Below are 20,540 nucleotides of genomic sequence, written 5' to 3'. Positions count from 1 at the left end.
GAGATTGCGTATTTAAAATAGTAAATATCAGTATATATATAAACTAATTTATTGCCATAAAGTATTGTATTAATGTTATATTATAATTACCCGTAATTGTATTTAGGTTTGGACATAATATATTTATATCATATTTATAAAATGTTGATTCGGGAAGCTACTAGAATAGTAATATAGAGTATCTTATTGACATCTTTACTATTATATATACTGGTTAACTTGGTATCGACATTTGCAACCATTTTGTCAATCGATTTAAAACAAGTAAGTGGTTCGCACTAATTTTGTTCCGAATGCCGTAATTTTTTTTTGAATAAATCTTAAATTATTGTTGAACGAACGGGTATATGGAATTTCAATAATAATAATAAACTCTCACTGTATTTTATAAAAAAAAAATGTTTAAAATCTTGTTTCTGAACCTCCACGGTTTAGTTGGAGCGACGCCTACGAGCTTTGTAGTCTAATTAGGTTTATAAATCGTGTTTATTAGCATTAAAGGATTAGTTTAGTGTTGAAATAAGATCGCAATTTTGTTAGTTAAAACTAATTTTACGACGTGTTAATAGAGAATATTTAAACCATGAAATTATAAAGCTACATATGATTATTTAACATATCTTCGTGTAGCAAAATCTGTCTAAGGTATTCATTGTTACTCAAGTACTTCATTTAACGAAAAAGCCGCGGGATACAAATAGTATAAAAATACCTATCCTTAATAAATTTGTTCATTAATTTATCGAAGACATTTAATTACTTGTATTGTGATATAACATTATTGAGACTGGCGCCAAAGAACACCACACGACCTATTGACGCGGTCAACTTATCTTATGGACGCTTTAAGTATAGACACCAAGTGGAACTAATCATTACCACGTGAACATGAATATTCAAACACAAGTTTACATAAAATTAATGTATACGTCCTGTTGCGAGTCAGGAACATTTGACTCTCAACTAGGGCTGTCATTCGTGAGTGAGTCGAATTTAACGAATTTTGAAATTCAAAACATTCTTTTTCAAAACACAAACAAACACGGGATGTTATTCATTCATTTCGAAAACATAATTTGTTGTTTTTGTTTAAAGCGTTATCCCATTCTCGTGTTAGTGACAATTTCTAACAAAAACAGGCTTGCTCTGGACCCATCTTAATGCGTTTTAATAATACAGGGCTTTGTGGTAGCTGAGGGAATAATAATGCTTTGTTCTGGAATTTGATATGATGACAGCCCTGACTCGAAATAAAATGTGAACGATTTACTCAAATGCTAATTGTCTTCTTATTTTAATATCACTAAATTAGATTAACGCGTTTGAAGCTATTTGTTACCTGGTTGATTTAATTACAGGATCTTTTATGTCATGCCGCTATGTTGAATTTTTTATATAAGTCGTTTCGTAATGAGATTAAAATTTATTGTAATAGAAATATTATAGTAGAAAGTCTTTTTCACATTACTATCTCTGTGAAAGTAAAGCCAATATAAGTTTATCATTGTATTCTTGTTCTACATACATACAATATTCTTTTTATATTAAATATATTAATACTCGTACATTCAGTCTTACTGTAAAACTAAGAGATCAGCATTTAATTTTTAAATACATTTAAAATTATACGTACCACTTGTTTTTTAATTAGTAAACTGAAAATTCCATGTCTATATACATATATAACAGGAAATAAAGAAACTAACTATGTATTTGTCGTTTCCGACTATTGTTTTGCCTTGCACTCGCTTGTGACGCAAAGCGCGAAATGCCCTCTGAAGAAGATTTCCGGATGAAGTTAAAACAGTTGTCAGAAATGACAAAAACACAGTGAGTCCATTAATTACCTGTTACATATGTATATAGATATCAATAAAAAATGAACATAAGTTTAAAAATAAAATTGAAAATTATATTTATAAACGAACCCTATAATGTATTTAAAAAAGGTATTTTCTAAAGCTCTTTAAATATACGAATCCCTGAAGGTAACGTTTCTAAACAAAAATATTAAAAACAACAATTAAACATCTTGTTGCTTGTTTTTTGTTTCAGATCAAATAAATTAGCACCAAACACTACTTTGGAACCACCAATAATAACTGTGAGAATCACAAGGGAGGCACAGACTGACTGTTTGGGAGTTGACAAGAGATATCACGAGTGCAATACCGTTGTAAGTATCTACTCGTATAATACTGGAAAACTGGAAGTTAACTTACTAGTATCGTTTCCAACAATTGTCTTAATTTTTTCCGGAAGTCTTGCATTGCTGCTTCGCAAGAACCATTCTAACCTTGAAAATATAATAGACTTCTAGATGAAATCGGTAATGATAAATGTATATATATATATAATATTAAAAAATATTCTATTGCAGTATAGTATTTTATTGTACACAGATTTAGATAGATTTGGAATATGATCAGCTGAATACAGTTGACATTTATTTTGCGTAGCTACTGTGTCAAACCATTTCCATTTACTAACGGTGTATACATTAATATAATTTTAATGGTCTAGCAAATGAAATCATATAAAGAGAGATTTTATATAAACTGCCATTATTTATTTATAATGCGTTAACAGCCAAGTTGGACTCATTGACCCAGTGTCGGTCTATGAGATTAAGTGTCAATCAGAACATTAGGTTTTTATTATTGTTACATCTTGGCACCTTTACGGTTCAACCAATCATCATGAAATTAATTTATATATAGTATGGGTAATAAAATGAATGAACAGAACATTAGAATTATTGTTGTTAAAAATTATTAGTTTTGATAAAATTGTAATATCAAATAACAATAATTTTCATCAAGCTGAATATAAGCAATGAATATGACAGCTCAGGTTCGCACGGTTTATTGAAAATAAAATGATGCGTATGTTATGAATTTTTAAAATCAGTTAATTATTTTTTTACTTTATCTGTTATAAACAAAAAATCTAATTATTTCTCTTTATAATATTAATTTAAATTCAAAGTAAATATGGTGTATAATTTGGAAAAATGAAATAACATTATAGAATTTTATCGTTCTGCAGTTGCGATACAATTTGTAATTAAATTTAATAAATTAAACTCATTAGTCTAAAAAACACTATTTATTGGATTAATTATACAACAATGTAATTCTCCCACGTTAACTAAAACGAGCTAAGAAATAAGCCGCAGTGATTTGTTCAAACGATACGGCATTAGAGGTTAAGCAGCCACTCAATCTACTCTAATAAATGATTTCTGATTTACGATTTCATGCCTCGTAAAATGTTACCATGATTACTATTGTTCAGTCTATGCAGTTACTACTCGTTTATGTAAACCTATTTATGTATTAGAAATGTGGCGATTTTCTGTACATATTTTAAGAATAATGTATACTCGTAGTAATAAGTAAAGATGACCCTATCAAAAATCACACGCACTTACACATTTTCATATCATTTAGTCAAGAAATAAGTTCATAAGCCACACTATTATAGTGTTTTCTATATACTCCATTAGTGCTTTTTAACCTTTTTATGACACGACCCCCCCCTATTATAAAAAATATATCGCAACCCCCGACCTTTTGCTTTTTTTTTCACATATTTTATAATGTTGCAAAGATGTTGTAGTGATTTTTTTTATTTTTTTATCTTTGCATGGACGAGTCATAGATTTTAATTTTTTAGTTTATTTGTATTTACATACAAATGTTTTAATTATTATTATTCTTAATAAATCTATCTTTATAACTTTGGTTTTTTACGGAGGTAGTTTTCACGATTCTCCTATACTATACTACAGTGTTCTACAGAATACGGTCATGCCAAATGTTACGTTCAATATAAAAAAAACAGTTGACGATTTCATCGTTTATTTTCTATATATTTTGCTAACACTATCGTAAAAAATATTAATACGAACTAAATAAAATATTAGCAACAGATAATATTTAAACCCTAAAATAAATTATATTATAATAAATAGATAAATAGCATCTACAATCAATGTATATTACTGAGGATATATTTTTTATTTCAATTGTCGAGAAAAAATACAACATAATTTAAGCATTTGATGATTTAATTAGGTAGTTATACTCTGTCCTGTTACGTTTTTACTATTTTATACCGGTGTATTCATGCACCTGAGTAAGGTATATTGATTGAATAAGATAAAAATACTGTCTCAGTTCATTTCATTACCCATACTATATATAAATTAATTTCATGATGATTGGTTGAACCGTAAAGGTGCCAAGATGTAAGAAGAACACACGTACATACAAAGAGAAATAAACAGACTATATAAAATATTGATGCTCCTTTCCATTTTGGGTTTGGATGTGAACTCTTGCAAAAATAAGCTCGCATTTTTTACATTTGCATTCCACTGTCATGTTTTTGTATATATTATTAGTGTGTAAAAGTATACCATAAATAAATAAAGTAATACATTTATTGTACTCTTAATATTCTACCTACTTATGTATTTTTTTGTTTCAGCCATGTAAGGGTGGTGTTCGAGATATGCGCTCCGAACAGTGTTCAAATTACGATAGCAGACCGTTTCGTGGAAGATTCTACACTTGGGTTCCGTACATTGACGGTTCGTGTCTACGTTTATCTTAGTAACTTGTTACTAAACCAACATGTAAAATCAATTTATGCAGACATTTTATTAAAGTTGTCAGAAATAACAAAAGGTTCTGTTAGTATTTCATTCATGCAATTATGTTAAAATTACAAGATATATTTTGATAAATCTTGTCCTCTATATTAAGAGACACAATCGTTATCTAAGTTACTTTTGTTGGACTGATATATTTAGTTTAAGACTTTATTTATGGCTAAATTATAGAAACTGATGTACATGTGATACTACATACATAATACATGAAGGAAATATATGTAGATTTTTAATTTTTAACTTTTAGTTTAGTATAATAATATAGGCCGTGTGGTGGTGGTGGTGGTGGTAGAATAGGTCACTTCTTACTTTCCTGTGGGTGTTATAAGAGACGACTAAGTGAGGACAAGGAAATGGCAGCAGCGTCCCTCTTAAAACATCTCCAAAGTCTAACTGCGGTTACTAATCCGCCTGTTCAGCGTGGCAACTACTGGCAAAACCTCCAAGGGGATGGCTTATGTTCAGCAGTAAACAGTAAAGGGTTGATATGATGATGATAAAAATATTATATTATATATTATTATATGCGTTCAAATATGGTACAATCTATCTGAGCACAGAATTTTATTTAAATGCGTTTAGATTTTTAGATTAGTAGCATAATTTGGATGATAAATATTCAAACATTTGCATTTCTATTATTCAATAAGCACACGCATATTAAAAGCAATAGACAAGTTCAAGGAAATTCCTAATATAATTGCCTCTGAACTGAATATAGTACACCAGTTCTAGAAATTGTGTTATAATGAGATACGATGCAGTAAATATACGATTTCTACTGCCGTATATACAGGTTTAGATGGAATTCCTATAAGTTTCAATGTTCGTTCAGCATTTGCATTATTTCAATAATTAGTAACGAATGAGATTATCCCATTGAGATTTTATGGAATATTTAGAGTAATTTTACATAAAATAAAAAAGAAATTTAAGAATTTTTGTGCTATTTTCTCGAAATTATGTAGGATAAGACTGCAGACTGTAGGACAGACTGACTGTATTTAGGTACTATTTTTTGTGGACCTTGGAATGGCAAAGGAGCTGAGGGCTCATTTGATGGAAAGTGGTAACCGTCGTCTGTAAACATGAATAGTATCATGAAAACTGAGGAAATATTATGTATCCAACTATAATAATAACAGAAACTATTATATCTGTGTCTGATCCTGTAATTTTAATAATATATCCTTACCATTTAATTGAAACTCTGCCCTGTAACCGCAGCTACTTCGTACCAGACAGTATACTAATATTCTGCTTTGGTTAGAATAGTAGCTTTTTCATGTCATCATTTTTCATTCACTTCATAATTTCATTAATAGCAGCTCATTTCATTTCAATTATATGAACCTTTTGGTTTTTCAATAGAAAATTATTAGCCTACAAATTACATGTATTTATGTTATCAAGGGAATATAAGACAAATAATTTAACCAATAAATACAATAATATTACTTATTTTAAGAAACTAAAATTTAGTTCAGAAAGTATATTTATTTATAGTAATTATACTTTCTTGTCTTATTTTTTTTTATAAAATAGAGGGCAAACAACAAGTATGCGGATCACCTGTGGTAAGTGATTACCGCTATCCATAAGCAACTGTAAACAAATTATAGGTGTATTGCCGGCTCTTAAAAAGAAGTATGCTCTTTTTTATGGGCTAAATTTATTGTTAATGTTATTAAAAATAAGTTGCGGGTCATATTCTATTAATATACCAAATTGCTGACACGGAACTCATCTGAGACATAAAATTTTAAATAAATTATTTTATTTGGCAGGTGACTCTCCTTGTACACTAAACTGCAGACCTCTCGGTCAACACTTCTACGCATCACTAGCACTGGTTGCAGATGGAACGCCATGCACGCGACCTGGATTCAGAGCTATATGTGTGCAAGGAGCTTGTAAGGTGAGTGTAACATGGATTATTTTTCTGAGTTCATTTTCATATATTTGTTATGTTCGGATGCTGTGTCTTATTTTTCTAATGTAAATGAACTATTTTTTTTTTAATAATAGGACCTTATTCCGAGGAACTTTGTGTGTATTAAATTCGTTATTTGTAATTTATAGGCTAAAAGACTTTTCCTTAATTATTTATAAATATAATATTATTGCTGTGTGGTCCCGGCATAGAATAGGCCACCCTTTTCTTTTCCGTGGGTGTCGTAAAAGTCGACTAAGGGAGAGCAAAGGAATGGGCAGCAACGTTCCTCTTATAACATCTCTAAAAGCCTAACTGTGGCTGCCAACCCACCTGCCAAGCGTGGCAACTACTGGCAAAACTTCCCTTATAGGGGAGGATTATGTCCAGCACTGGATAGTTAACGGCTGAAATAATAATAAAATAATATTATATAAAACTTGTAATACAAAAGTTTCACGCATTTGATATATTTAGATTGTATTACTCGCACTGATAAGTCTATCTGATCTGATTTAATCAGGTTCATATTTACATCCCTAGTTCTTGCATTTGCTATGTTTAATATAACGAAAAGGGTTACAAATGTCTTCCGTTATTTGAACATGACTTTTATATGGGTTCCACTTGAATGTTGTCAAGACATATAGTAACGAATTAACAATTCTAATGTGATAGAGAGTTCGTGTACAATTGGCGATAATATCGCACTTAGTAACTTAGTCTTTATACTGTAACTGTACACAATTCTCTAGTTCCTATTTTTTTTAGAATTAATGAAAGAAAAATGTCTCTCTACATTCTTTGAGATTTTTTTTTTTAATTTTCTATTGATGGCTATCAATAAATAATGAAATGTCTGAAAAATAAAAACGGTCAAGACGAGCAACTTGGATTAAATTTAATAATTAAAAGATTGAATAGATAGTAATAGATAATACTGTAATTTTAATAACAGGGATTATTTAAATATAATGAATGTTATTTTAGTACTCGTAGATTGACTTGACAGAGGAATTAAATTTGACTATTTCCAAGTAGCAGATCTTTTATCTACCTATCATTCAGCCCACAATAACACTAACTTACGCTACTTATATTTCAAATATTATTTTTATGCTACATGTTATGACAATTTAAAATAAATATTTTATTGTTTAGTCATTTTAATATATTTTTTTTAAATAATGGTTCACTTAATGTAACTTAGTCGCCTTTATTATGATATAGGTATAACTTTAAGTACTTTTACTGTCAAGTGATTTAAATACCTAAGCTTTCTTTAATAAAAGAGATCATCAAAAATGCAAAAGTAAGAATCTTTTGTTTTTAAAAACATATTTTTAATTTGATATTTGAATTGATACACCAATATTTCTGGACTCTGTAAATGGCTTGTGGTGGTGGCGTGGTTGGACTGCGTGCATAATTAGCTACTTAAGCAGTTCAACTATTAGGAGTCAACTATTATTTTGCATTGTAATAAAACCGCGGATTGTTTATTGAATAAATATGAAGTTGTCTGCTCTATAAACTATTCAATCGATGCAACATTGTGCGGTAGTGGATAGCAAGGACGGGTGCGTTGCAGTCGTAAATTATTTAGAGTATTATTATTGCCTATTATTACGTGATAATGATTCGTTTGTCTATCTACTTAGAGTTTATTGTCCATTATTTTAAAGCTGTGACATTGGTCTACAGCATTTATGAAACTGTAAAATAATCAAAACGGTTGATGGATTTGTTCTAGATGACAAAGATAAACAAATATAAATTAACTAATTTTAGTTGAATAGTTCAATATCAACATCATTTTATGTATACATTGTCAAGTTGAAGATGATCTTTTGTGATAGTTAATTTGATTATTTAATATGAAAAAAAAAAACTAATTATGCACTAGATAGATAGAACATGCTTTATTCTTATTAATGTTATAAATATAAAAGTGAGTTTGTTTCTTTCTTTATAGCGCCTTAATGACATAACCAATCACTGTAAAATTTAGCACACACGTAGTATATGGTATAGTATATATTCTGCATAATTTTTATATAAGCGGCTTTTTATCCTGGTAAGTGAATATATCCCGGACACGCAGACGAAGTCACGGGCAGAAGCTAGTGCTAAATAAACTAATCTAGTTCGGATTATATTATATATATCTATTACAAATAATAGGTAATAACGTACAAAATATACTAATTATTAATTCAAAATATAGGTATTCTTTTGTGATTCAAGTCATTGTAAGAAATTAAATATTACTTTAGGCTATTATAAATTTTGCAATAACATCATCAAAACATGGTCCTAACTAAATTGTCATTAAAACCATAATTTACAATCACTTAATACTCACAGACTGCTGGTTGTAACCTATGTATCACGGTTCCATAAACAAAATTACCTATTCAAGATACAACAAAGTTATACTATATAAGGGAGTCTATATAAATACAAGGTGTTAATAACACCTTTTACTGTAACCTTTACACATATAAAGCTTGTGCCTCATTCAGATATTCTGCAATTTTAAATCATAGCGCGATATTATAATGTTGTCTAATTTTTCCAGATCATACAGATAATCTGTATTATTATCCATGTGTTTTGATCGTATAATACGAGTATGTAAAAATCTATTATTAGGTATGTTGATTAATAATCATGTATTCATAAACAAATAAATTCTGTTTATAATATAATCTATACTATTATATAATTAGCCATGACATATATATTTTGATGTATGTGATTTATGTATGTATAACTTATAGTCCGCCATGTACACATATTTGTACTAATGAATATTTTTATGATATTTATATATAGTAATTTTTATGAGTATTAAATTTGTTATCTCTAAAATATTTATTTCTCCCTCTATTCTCTCTGTTAAGCGTAACGATTGACTGGTAGAGAATGCCATCAGATATTAAGTCCGCCCTCTGAACATATTTTAATGTGTGTAATAAATAAATAAATACATGCTGACATTATTTTATTTCCCCGTCTTTCTGATATTATTATATATTAATAAACTAACATTGAAAAATTTATTTATGATTTTGGCATTATAAAATATTTCTAAACTCTAGAATTAATTTTTGGTAGATTTATGTCTACCTGGTATAACAGTAAACTAAAAATATTCGAAATGATGTTTAATTGAGCTGAGTATGTATGTGGTAAAGTAGTTCAGATTCTATAAAATTTATGGTGTGAACCTTATGAATTCCACAATAACGCAAATAGCTACATATTAGGAAAAATAAGGAGATTAGAAGGAGTATTAGAAACTGTATTTACTTATTTTTCGTACTAAATATTCTTAATTTAAAAAACAAACTGTCGTTCATCAACAATCCAAAGATTTAGATCACAGTTTGTTCCGAGAATCTCTAACATGGCTAATACCATATAAGAATTTCTGACATATTTCGTAACAAACAACAGACTAGAGATTTTACTAAAAACTCTACAAATATTCACAAGAAAAAAAAAATTCTTACTAATATAAATATGTGCTCTGTTTAGTTTTTACATTTTTAGTTTAGACATAGCTATCGCTTAGCAATCCTAGTGTAAACAAGTCAAAATCCGCTACATGCACTTTTTACCTTATTTGGAATAAGTAGTTCCTTTGTAATCCGTAAATAGATTTATGAAATTAATTGTTATTGTTATAATATTTACAGTGTATTTGTATGGACTGTGTTTATAGTATGAAATTAGAGATGTAGTCAAAGTTTCGAATTAGTAAAATTTTTATTTTTGTTAGTGAATTAGTTTGCTTGTACCTAACTAAATTTCATTTTAATGATTTTTTTTTGCTTGAATTGTTGTATGGTTATATGTAAAATATTTCGTACTTTGCTTACAAATAGGTCAAGATATAAAAAATAAATAAGTATATTCCTTAGCGTGAATGCTATTACTATATCATATTAATTATTAAAAAATATTTAACATCATATTATAAAGTACTGGCGATCCGACCTGGCTTCGCACAGGTAGATAGATAGAAAAATAAATTAGTATTTTATTATTATAATAAGCAAATTTTTGGTACTTTGATTACTATTTTTTTTAAATAGTATATAACGTACATTACTCGCCGATAATGCTTTCTATAAGTAAATTTATAAAATTTGTTAGGTGATTTTAGAGTTTATTCATTGTAAACAAACAAACATACTAAAAAAATCTAATCTTTTATTTTTATAAAATTTTATAAAAATTTATTTTATATTTTTTTATTTTTTTAATATAGATTAACTATTCGTTATCATAAATGAAAGCACTATTCGGAATCAAATAAATATGTCCTAATTTGTATAAAATATGTTACTTATTAGTATGTAGGCAGGTTAGCGTGAAACTAGTGTAGATAGGTAACGTAATTGTAGCGAGTGACGCCGGCGCCGGTCGGTATGCGGACGATCGGCGATTACTGCCACCCACCGCCCCAGGCGCGGCCCTATTCTAGATATATTATCATCTTAACACTCAAAGATGATGCGATATACAAATATCTATTCAAATTTCTTGTTATTTGTCGACTATTTGTTAATTTATAAATGATCAAAATATACAGATGAATAAAGATTTAAGTGAAATTACAGAATACTCGTACGTAGGCTATATAATACCATACCATATCAGTCGTTAACTTTCCATTGTTGAACATAGGCTTCTTCCATAAAAGGGGTTTTTGCTAAGTATTTACCACACTTAACAGGCAGGTTGGTAACCGCAGTTAGGCAACACTTAATGAAGTATAATATAATAATGTAGTCCTCAGGAGTGGCAACGCATGAGTAGTATCATGGGCATTACAGTACATTCTGCGAGGTTCGTGGTGCTTTTCATATCTATAGGCGATGGTTACCACTTTGTCACCCTGGTGGGCTATCTCCTTTTTATTGTTCTAAATATCATTAAAAAACATTTGACATTACCATATCAGCAGTTAAATGTCCACTGTTGAACATAGGCCTCCCCTTATGGGAACTTTTGCCAGTAGGCGTCATGCTTGGCAGGCGGATTCGCAACCGAAATTAAGCTTTGGTATTGTTTAAAGGGTGACGCTATTATTCGATTCGATATTATTCCTCGATCATAAAGCTCCTTTAATCGCTTCTTACGAGACATACGGGAAAGAACGGGAAAGGGAAAAAAAGGAAAAAAAAATGATATTATTACATAATATTTATTATTATTATGTCACAGGTACATCATTATTCATACGTTTATTTATTTCTCACTTTTTAATTTTATATGGTGTAATCACCAACGTATTTCACAGATTGAAGCAAAGTGATTAATAAACACACTTTAAAGATAACCTCTTTGTCGGTTTGACTAGAGATGAGGGTTAACTTATGAATATATTAATAGAAGCTATTTACCTTATACTCAAATAAAGATTTTGTCTATATACTTATAATGTATTAACAATAAAGTATAAAGAAATTTTGAAAAATTTATTTCCTTAAGTGGTTCGATTTGATTTTGAGCTCGAAATGAAATTAAATAAAGTGACGTATAATTTAGTAGCTAAATGTTTCTGAATAGAGTATTTTTTTAAATTAATTTACTCGCAATTCGATCAAATCGATATGATAAATTCGCTACATACCTACGCGTAGAATAAGCCTCTGTAAGTGTAATTAGAAACTGAGAAAATCCGACGCTCCTTTCCAATTTAAGTAGAAAGCACATGTTAATTTTGCGACAGACAGCCGTGATCAGAATACCACCCTTATGTTGAAGTCTTCCTGTATTTCTTTGACTGTAATACAAATAACAAACAAATGTTGAACCAAATTATTTTATTCGATTCGTATTTTTTTAAATATGTTATACAAAAATGCATTTTTTATTCTATAGATAAAAAAATAAAGGGAAATAAATGATTTGCAGGACTAATAAAATAATTATCATGTGAAATAATAGAAAAAAAAAACTATTTTCAGTAAATAAATTAAATTACACTAGTAATTTCTGCTTTTGAGGTATTTAGTAGTTTCTTCATTTTTCAGAGATTCTGTGATTTGTCAGTGAAATATAATGGAATATATTTAACGATTTTTAAGATCATATAAGTGTTACATAGGTATTATTCTTTTTTCTTTTTTTTTAGTTTTTGTTTTCATTATTATTGATAGTATGTATCTGTATGTAGATTTTCATTTTATTACTAACAATCAAAGACATTTTGTGTCTCAATATGAAATAGTCAAGGGCAAAATTATGCATCAATTTATTGTCAATAATATAGGACTTCGCCCCGCGTCATCCTCGTTGTAACAATATGTCCAACTTGTCCTGAGACCTGCATTGACCTTAATAAGAAGAAATATAAGACGTAACTACAATGAGTCCTAGTTTACTCTAATGACCATATTTATTTACCAACTAGCTATGCCCGTGACTTTGTTCGTGTAATACTTTCCTATTACAATATAATAAAATTTTTATATAGCATAGACATAACTTAATCAACCTTTATTAGGCAGAGGTAATTTTAAAAATATTCTGAAGCTTATTTAATTAACCCCATATTTAGTTAAATATTTTGTAAAAATTTCATCACAATCATTAACAAATAAATTTCTAACGTTAACGATAGTTCCAAGATAGATAGATAATTTATTTGCATTCCTTACCAATAACGAAAAGAAAGAGATAAAAGAATGAAAAACAACAAAATAAGCAACAAAAACAAAATATATAAAACAACAATTTCCTTCTTTCATGCGTTTCTTACCATATTCTTAAACAAATTTTTTAAAAATATTCAACCCATAAATTTGTTTCAATTGCAATTTTAATATAAGCATATTATTTTAATATAATATGTATATGTTAAAACTAGTTATATCAAAGAATATACTGAAATGCAGTTCTTAGAATTTCTTCTATATAAATTTATGAGTAACAGCTGGAATAGTAATTACATGAATCATTCTTGTGAAACTGAGGTGTCAACACCAAGACATATTAGGGCTGGGAATCTACCTACTTATATATAAAAAAATGTGGATTTTCCAACATAACTAAAGGATACTTTCGTCAAGAAGTTAGAAAAATATATACACAAGATTATTATTCCTAACCTAACCTAACCAGAGGCATTTATCGACTATTATTGTCGTGGTAAATTAATTAATTACTCTTGTGTAAAATTTTACAACTAACCTTGTCTGTCTCTTCAATGTTCGTATAAATGTTATTGTAACCAGGAAATAATTTCTTGATAACACATTTGAGTAGATACTAATTGATGGTACTTAATACTTACCGAATTCCTATGATTCCTAGGCCCGATTTTTGAAACTGTTAAACAAAGACCTACTACTTATGTAGTATAGATGTAACATACCACCATTTATAAAGTTTTCACTACCACTGAATGTATGTCAATGACTGAATTAGCTATTTTATGACTGACTATAAATATACTAGTATTCCGTTTATAACATTGTTCTCAATACCTATTATTGAACCTGACATAAACTCTTACGTCTTAGGCATTGGTATTCATAATATTATGATCTTTCGGGCATATTAGTCCTACGTTTGAAGATTGGGTTTAAAATTCTATGAAACAACCTATTCATATCATTGGTAAATCTGTAATTTACAAGCATAATTCTACATACATGTACATAGTAAAACGAGATATTAAAGAAATCTTATTTTTTACACATGTAAATAAACAGATTTGATAATTTAAAAGAGTATTTAATATAAAAGTAAGAGCACAGGACCTATTTAAATTTATCTGTATGACATACAAAAAAAAATTAAATCAGGTTATAAAGTATTTTTACTAAGAATAGCTTGGAAATTAAGTGATATGTAACTCTTATAAATTACATTTCTATTTTTATCAATGGTTAGGTAATTATTTTTAATATCTGTCTATACAAACAACTGTATTAAGTTTAAAATAAATAATGTATTCTATTATGTGTACATAATCTTACAAATCTTTATTTTCACATAAGTTATGCATATCTATAAATAATAGCAAAGAGTGCTATTTGATATTTTATGAACATTTCATTTGACAAGAATCAAGGGAGTAAAATACTGTAAAATATGTCGGTCCCATACAAATTTAATAAATAATGGTATTATAAACGTCCATGGTCATTTCCAGTCGATAAATATGCGTAAAATTATTTGATCGTACCAAATACTGGTTATTAACAATATAATAGTAATCTACCTCTTAATTTATTGTGTTTAATTTTATCCGTAATCCAATAATTGGTAACGGATTAACAACTAATAATGTAAATATTTATACTTATGAGTAACATAGATGTATTAGATATTTGTCAATTATTGCAAATAAATTGTAAACCCGCCACAGTTATTACATTAACTTAACGGAGTAGCAGTGAGGGATGATATGTAAGAATGAAGTCAGGTTAATTAGTCCATGGTGAATTTACTGCGAATTGAGCACAGTGCTTTCCAGGGAGGACGGTGTGAAGGTCCATCTAACAAGGTATAATGTTAGCAAGTGGCTTAATGAGTTTTTGAGAGGATTACTACATGATAGAAACTGAAATAAACAAATTTGCAGACCTAAAATCAATAGATATTGTTCGAAGGAAAGAGGAAATTGGGCAACCTAATTGGCAATAGACTGATTAACACTGTACATATTATTTATTAACACAGTTACATTAGTACTGGTAACTGGTGGATAAGATTTGCCATAGGTATCTGAAATAAATAATGATGATTGATCCTGCCATAGAATACGTATATTTTTATTTACTTAGTGCAAGCTTTACGAAATTAAATTTCTGAGTAATATGCGACATATTAATGTTAAGTCAGTGGTACGTTTAGCAATTTAATATTTTGGTCTAATTATGTGTATTAATACACATAATATAGTAATATATCAGATATTTAGTTCACAATTAGTATTAAATATTTGAATGTAATTTGGTACAAAGACATATATAAATCCTATATTAATTGCAAAGTAGCGTATAATTCCACCTAGCTATAAAATTAAATTAAATAAGAGTATAGGGCTAAAAAAAGGTCTAGTTTGAATCGGAGGTAAATTAAAGTATTATATCTGCTTGCTCCATCATGTATCTAATCATATATCAGTATATACTCGTATTAACATATTTTACATCTATTGTATGCCTAATAATATATCTCTTTCGTTTCTGAAAATGAACCGGCTAACACGAGAGTAAATTCAATTGAGTGCCAAAATAAAACTATGGGAATAAATAATAAACTATTAATATTAATTACTAAACAGACAATGAATCAAATTCTGATCATTAATTACGAAAATATCACGTAACATAAAAAAAATACAATCGAAAAATAGCCTTCTTTATGTTACTTAAATATAAGTACGCTTTCGTAATTAGCAGAAGCGTAAGTATCTTAGTTTATTTTTTGTCTTCTTTTCTTATATTTTTTTTATAAATATAATGCTGTTTATCCCAATTTTCATAGTACAATCGCTATAATAAAGCGTTTGCTTATACTTACTTATTATATCTCCAGTTGTATGTCTACTCATTTCGTCGGTTTTCCACATATCAGTGCGGCGGCGCATGCTTTACGCCAGTACTGCACGCACGGCCCCGCGGCGCGCGACTTACGCGCACGGCGCATACGGAAAAGTTCCCGCGAATAAGCTTTTCAATTTTTATTTCAAATAATTATTACGTTCAATAATTTCTTTAGTTTAAATTAGAAGAATTAATGATAGTGATTATTATTTCGGGACAATAACGAGTGGTCTTAGATAAACACATTTATTATTTTGTAAATAATCATTATAAATTAAACTTAAATTTTAAGTTTTTTATATTTCGAATAACATAAAAAGTTTCTCACTTATTGTTTGTATTATTAAACAGCATAAGTATCTAAACAAATAAATAATATATGAATATTTTATTTCCTCTGTAAACGATTGCTTTTAGTAAACATTAATAGCGACATTAATGTTTACAACACAAGCAAATGATTTCCGTTAAAAATGTTATCCCCAGCAATTATAACATGCACTCAAATGTGTTAAATGATGTAACCGTCTCTCAATGACAATCCGATGTTAATTTGATGACTGTCAAAATTAAAATTAAATACAGACGTCGAGTGGACCGGACTCTACAAAAATATGCATCTTAGTTGTATAACCATCAAATGTTAATTTTATTACTATTACAGCATTATTTGTTTAAAAATCTAAATGAAAAGTATTATTGTGTAAACTTGCAGATCTATTTTTTTTATCTATAATTTTATATTATGAATATTTATCTATAAAAATAAATAGTATAATAATAAATATCATACAATATATATCCAGAAATAATAATTAAGGCAGATATATGTAAGGATAGTATTTTTTTCGTATTTTAAACATAATTTATAGGTATAGTAAAAAAAATAGTCTATAATTATTTTTTATTACAATAAAATTAGTACGGGAACAATAGTGGGTAAGTTCTATTGATTTTGAAAATAACAGAATTGGTGTATAAATGGGGATAGTATACATACAAAAAATATAGCCGAATTATAATCTTCTACTTTAAATTGGTTGTTAAAAAATTTTGGTGTGTGTATGTATATGTGAATGTTTATAATTTATTAGTACTATTATGGAAAGGAAATTATCTAAAATAATTGTTATCATCTAGTTATCTTGAGATATTAAAACCGGTATGCATGTATGCAAATATCGAAAGCTAAATATGTTCTCAGATAGTAAGTGGCTCTTGTTCCATCAACTATGTGCCATATACATAAGTGTACCGGATATTTAGACTAGCTTTCAGATTAGGTCTCACATAGTCAATTTGAATTATTTTCAAGTTTCTCTTTGAAGTACCTAGTAGTAATATGTAGAGTACATATTATGTATTGAAGACATTTATGTCATGTATTGTATACTTTGTGTAAAGTTTTCACTTTTTGTCAGAATACAAGATATTTTTTTTTACATTACAGAATATAATACATTATATAAACTCATGAAGTTGTTGTGCTTAAATAATGATAATGTTCATGGAAAATATTTTAATAAAATGTTTATTCTATTTTAGAAATTGGACCTAATTTTTAAATTGGCTTGAATCAATCGAACGAATCTTTCGGATTTCTCGTAGAAATATATTAAATATTAGCAATTACGTCACAGGAATCAATTAAATATTTTAAACTTGCTGTCCCCGCAGTTTCGCCCACGTGAATCGATACATAAAATATTCTATGTATGTACTACATTAGGATATAACCTACTCTTGTATCAAATTTCATTAAATTCTGTCCAGTAGTTTTTGCGTGAAAGAGAAACAAATATATTAATTGAAAGTATAATATTGATAGGAGAGTTAAACTTTTTTATCATTATTAATATATTCTGGTCGTCCTTCTGAAGTTCGAAATGGCTTTAAATTACATTTAGTATACAGATGGACCGTATTCTAGATCGTCACATGACGTTTTTTATATTCCAAATTATTTAGTATCATATATTTGAATTTTAGAAGGATATAGTTATTACAGTCTAGTGGTTAAACACGTTGTTTCGCATAACTAATGTTCTAGATTAATTTCTTATATTCTATGATCTTCATGGTGTTTATAATTATAGGCGACGGATACCTTCGAGGCAGGTTTAATGACCTAGTGTAGGTACCAGTGCTTATAAATACCGTGCTTATAAAGTACCTACTTATGTGAGCTCAAGTTTAATGGAATTAACTTAGTATTACAGCACTATTGTATGTTGATTTATAAAAAAATGTGATTTGGGTTTAGATTATCAACTGGACCAATTTATAAAATATATTTTTCTATTCTAAATTATTTCAATATAATCTGGTATATGTAAATAGTATCTATTTAGTGCTATATCCTATAGATAATGTCACTATATTATATTGTCTATACAGTGTTAAAAACTGTGGTTACAGGCGGGAGTTTGTGACTTTGTCATCTCTAAATTTATCAGAAACAAAAAATGTTGTTGTATATCTGATGAATGTAGACATAATAGGTAATAGGTATGCATATAAAATTATTATGAACACGACACAAATAATTGTTAAAGTTCACAGTATTATGATAAGTTTGGATATTCTACAAGTATATTCATAAATACCGTGTCAGGGTTGTAACCTGTGCCAAAATTCATATTAGTATCATATAATATTCTGCCCTAAATTCCACATAATGAGCTTACAGACATAAATTATAATTTTAGTTGTTTCAGTAGATTAAAAACATGCATAATTATGTTTTTATTTAACTACCTACGACTAAAATAAACATGTACCGCAGTAATTTGTAGTAGATTAGTAGCTAAATGTATTCGTAATTTGACTCTACTAAATTTAAACTGAGATCAAACTATTTAGCGACTACTGTTTTCTTATTTTATTTATTTTTCCGTACTTTGATAAATCTACACTATCATTATTTTATTCACCAGTATAAATATTTAGTCGTATGTAATGCTATTTAACAATAATTACAGGTGATATAGAAATTAATGGAATTAATTTCTATATAAAGTGTTAATTTCGATGTTAAATTATAAATAATAATAATAATAATAAAAAAAATCTCGACATTTTATGTCTATTTAGGTAGGTTTCTTAAATTTTTACCAGATTGTCACATCTATAAGAAAAGTGGAAAACGCTCATCATAAAATCTCTTATGGTAACTTTAATTGTTTTTAATTTCACATTTTATGATAAATATAGATAAATGTGTTGAATTTATTATTGACTAAAGCAAGTGCGAATGTAACATCTTATCTACTTGTATGTCTCATAAGTATAAGTAGTTAATCTAGCTAGTCATTTTAATTCATGGAAAGTAATGATGACAGATCGTTGATCTCTGAATATTGCTTGTAATTTTTCCATCGTCATTCGCAACACTAGCTTGTGTTAATTTTTATTAAGCATTTAATAGGAGACCGCCATAAGAGCTCATATATATAGTGATCAGCAATTGAAGTTGTTTCAAGGTTGCAACGTATTGCACAATATCTTAAAATAAAAATAAATATATAGCTCTTATTGAATTTATGGCATGTATCAAATACATATATCTAAATCAATTTAATAGAACTTTCAATATCATAAAAAAATGTATTAATGTACCTATGTTGTATAGGATTAAACGAGTAAGATCATTTACTTACCTCAGTTCTTAGCAACTCTATGTGTATGTAAGATGACTCATAAAAATAATAGATATTATTATAAAATATAAAAAAAAAATTAACAAATTAAGAAAAAAATAAATAAAAATGAATCCTTAAATCTTGTTGATGGTAATAGAAGCAAATAAAAAAAATTATATTTTTATTTTATTTATTATAATTTATGAAAATAATCTAAAAAGATTAAGTAATTTATACTTTATTCAAGAGGTGTATGTATATATAATATATTTGTGAGTCAAAAGTGTTATCAAACACACGACTGTAATGATACAATATTACAGAAATACATCATTCTAAATTTCAATACTGTAAACAGTATTGAAATTTAGAATGATGCAATATATATATATATATATATATATATATATATATATATATATATATATATATATATATATATATATATATATATATATATATATATATATATATATATATATATTGCTGTGTCAATGTAGATATATTACGATATATTATGATGATATGAATAAGTGAAAGCAAAAGAGACCTCGAAGAATAGGATAAAGATTATGATCTGTTGATAAATATAATATCAATTTGATTCTTTCTATTCAATATTTGCCTAGCAAATAGCGCAGTTACCAATAAAATCATTAATTGAATTTCGTCATTATTATGTTTTATATGAGTAATTATTTAGAAATAGGGAT

At 27.9% G+C, this 20,540-nt stretch overlaps 1 protein-coding gene across 1 annotated transcript in view; it reads left to right on the top strand.

Annotated features, from left to right (window-relative positions):
* The window catches only part of LOC113521634 (thrombospondin type-1 domain-containing protein 4-like), a 52,035-nt gene that overhangs the window by 14,247 nt on the left and 17,248 nt on the right, over positions 1-20,540 (top strand). The window contains exons 5-7 of the mRNA XM_052899811.1: positions 2,056-2,176; positions 4,495-4,597; positions 6,466-6,596. Of these exons, the coding sequence (XP_052755771.1) occupies positions 2,056-2,176; positions 4,495-4,597; positions 6,466-6,596 (355 nt within the window). The remainder of the gene's footprint in view (positions 1-2,055; positions 2,177-4,494; positions 4,598-6,465; positions 6,597-20,540) is intronic.

Source organism: Galleria mellonella, unplaced genomic scaffold, assembly GCF_026898425.1.
Source record: "Galleria mellonella isolate WM207_F2 unplaced genomic scaffold, CSIRO_AGI_GalMel_v1 utg63, whole genome shotgun sequence".
In the NCBI taxonomy this organism is placed as follows: domain Eukaryota; kingdom Metazoa; phylum Arthropoda; class Insecta; order Lepidoptera; family Pyralidae; genus Galleria; species Galleria mellonella.
This window is presented reverse-complemented; position numbering and strand designations above follow the sequence as displayed.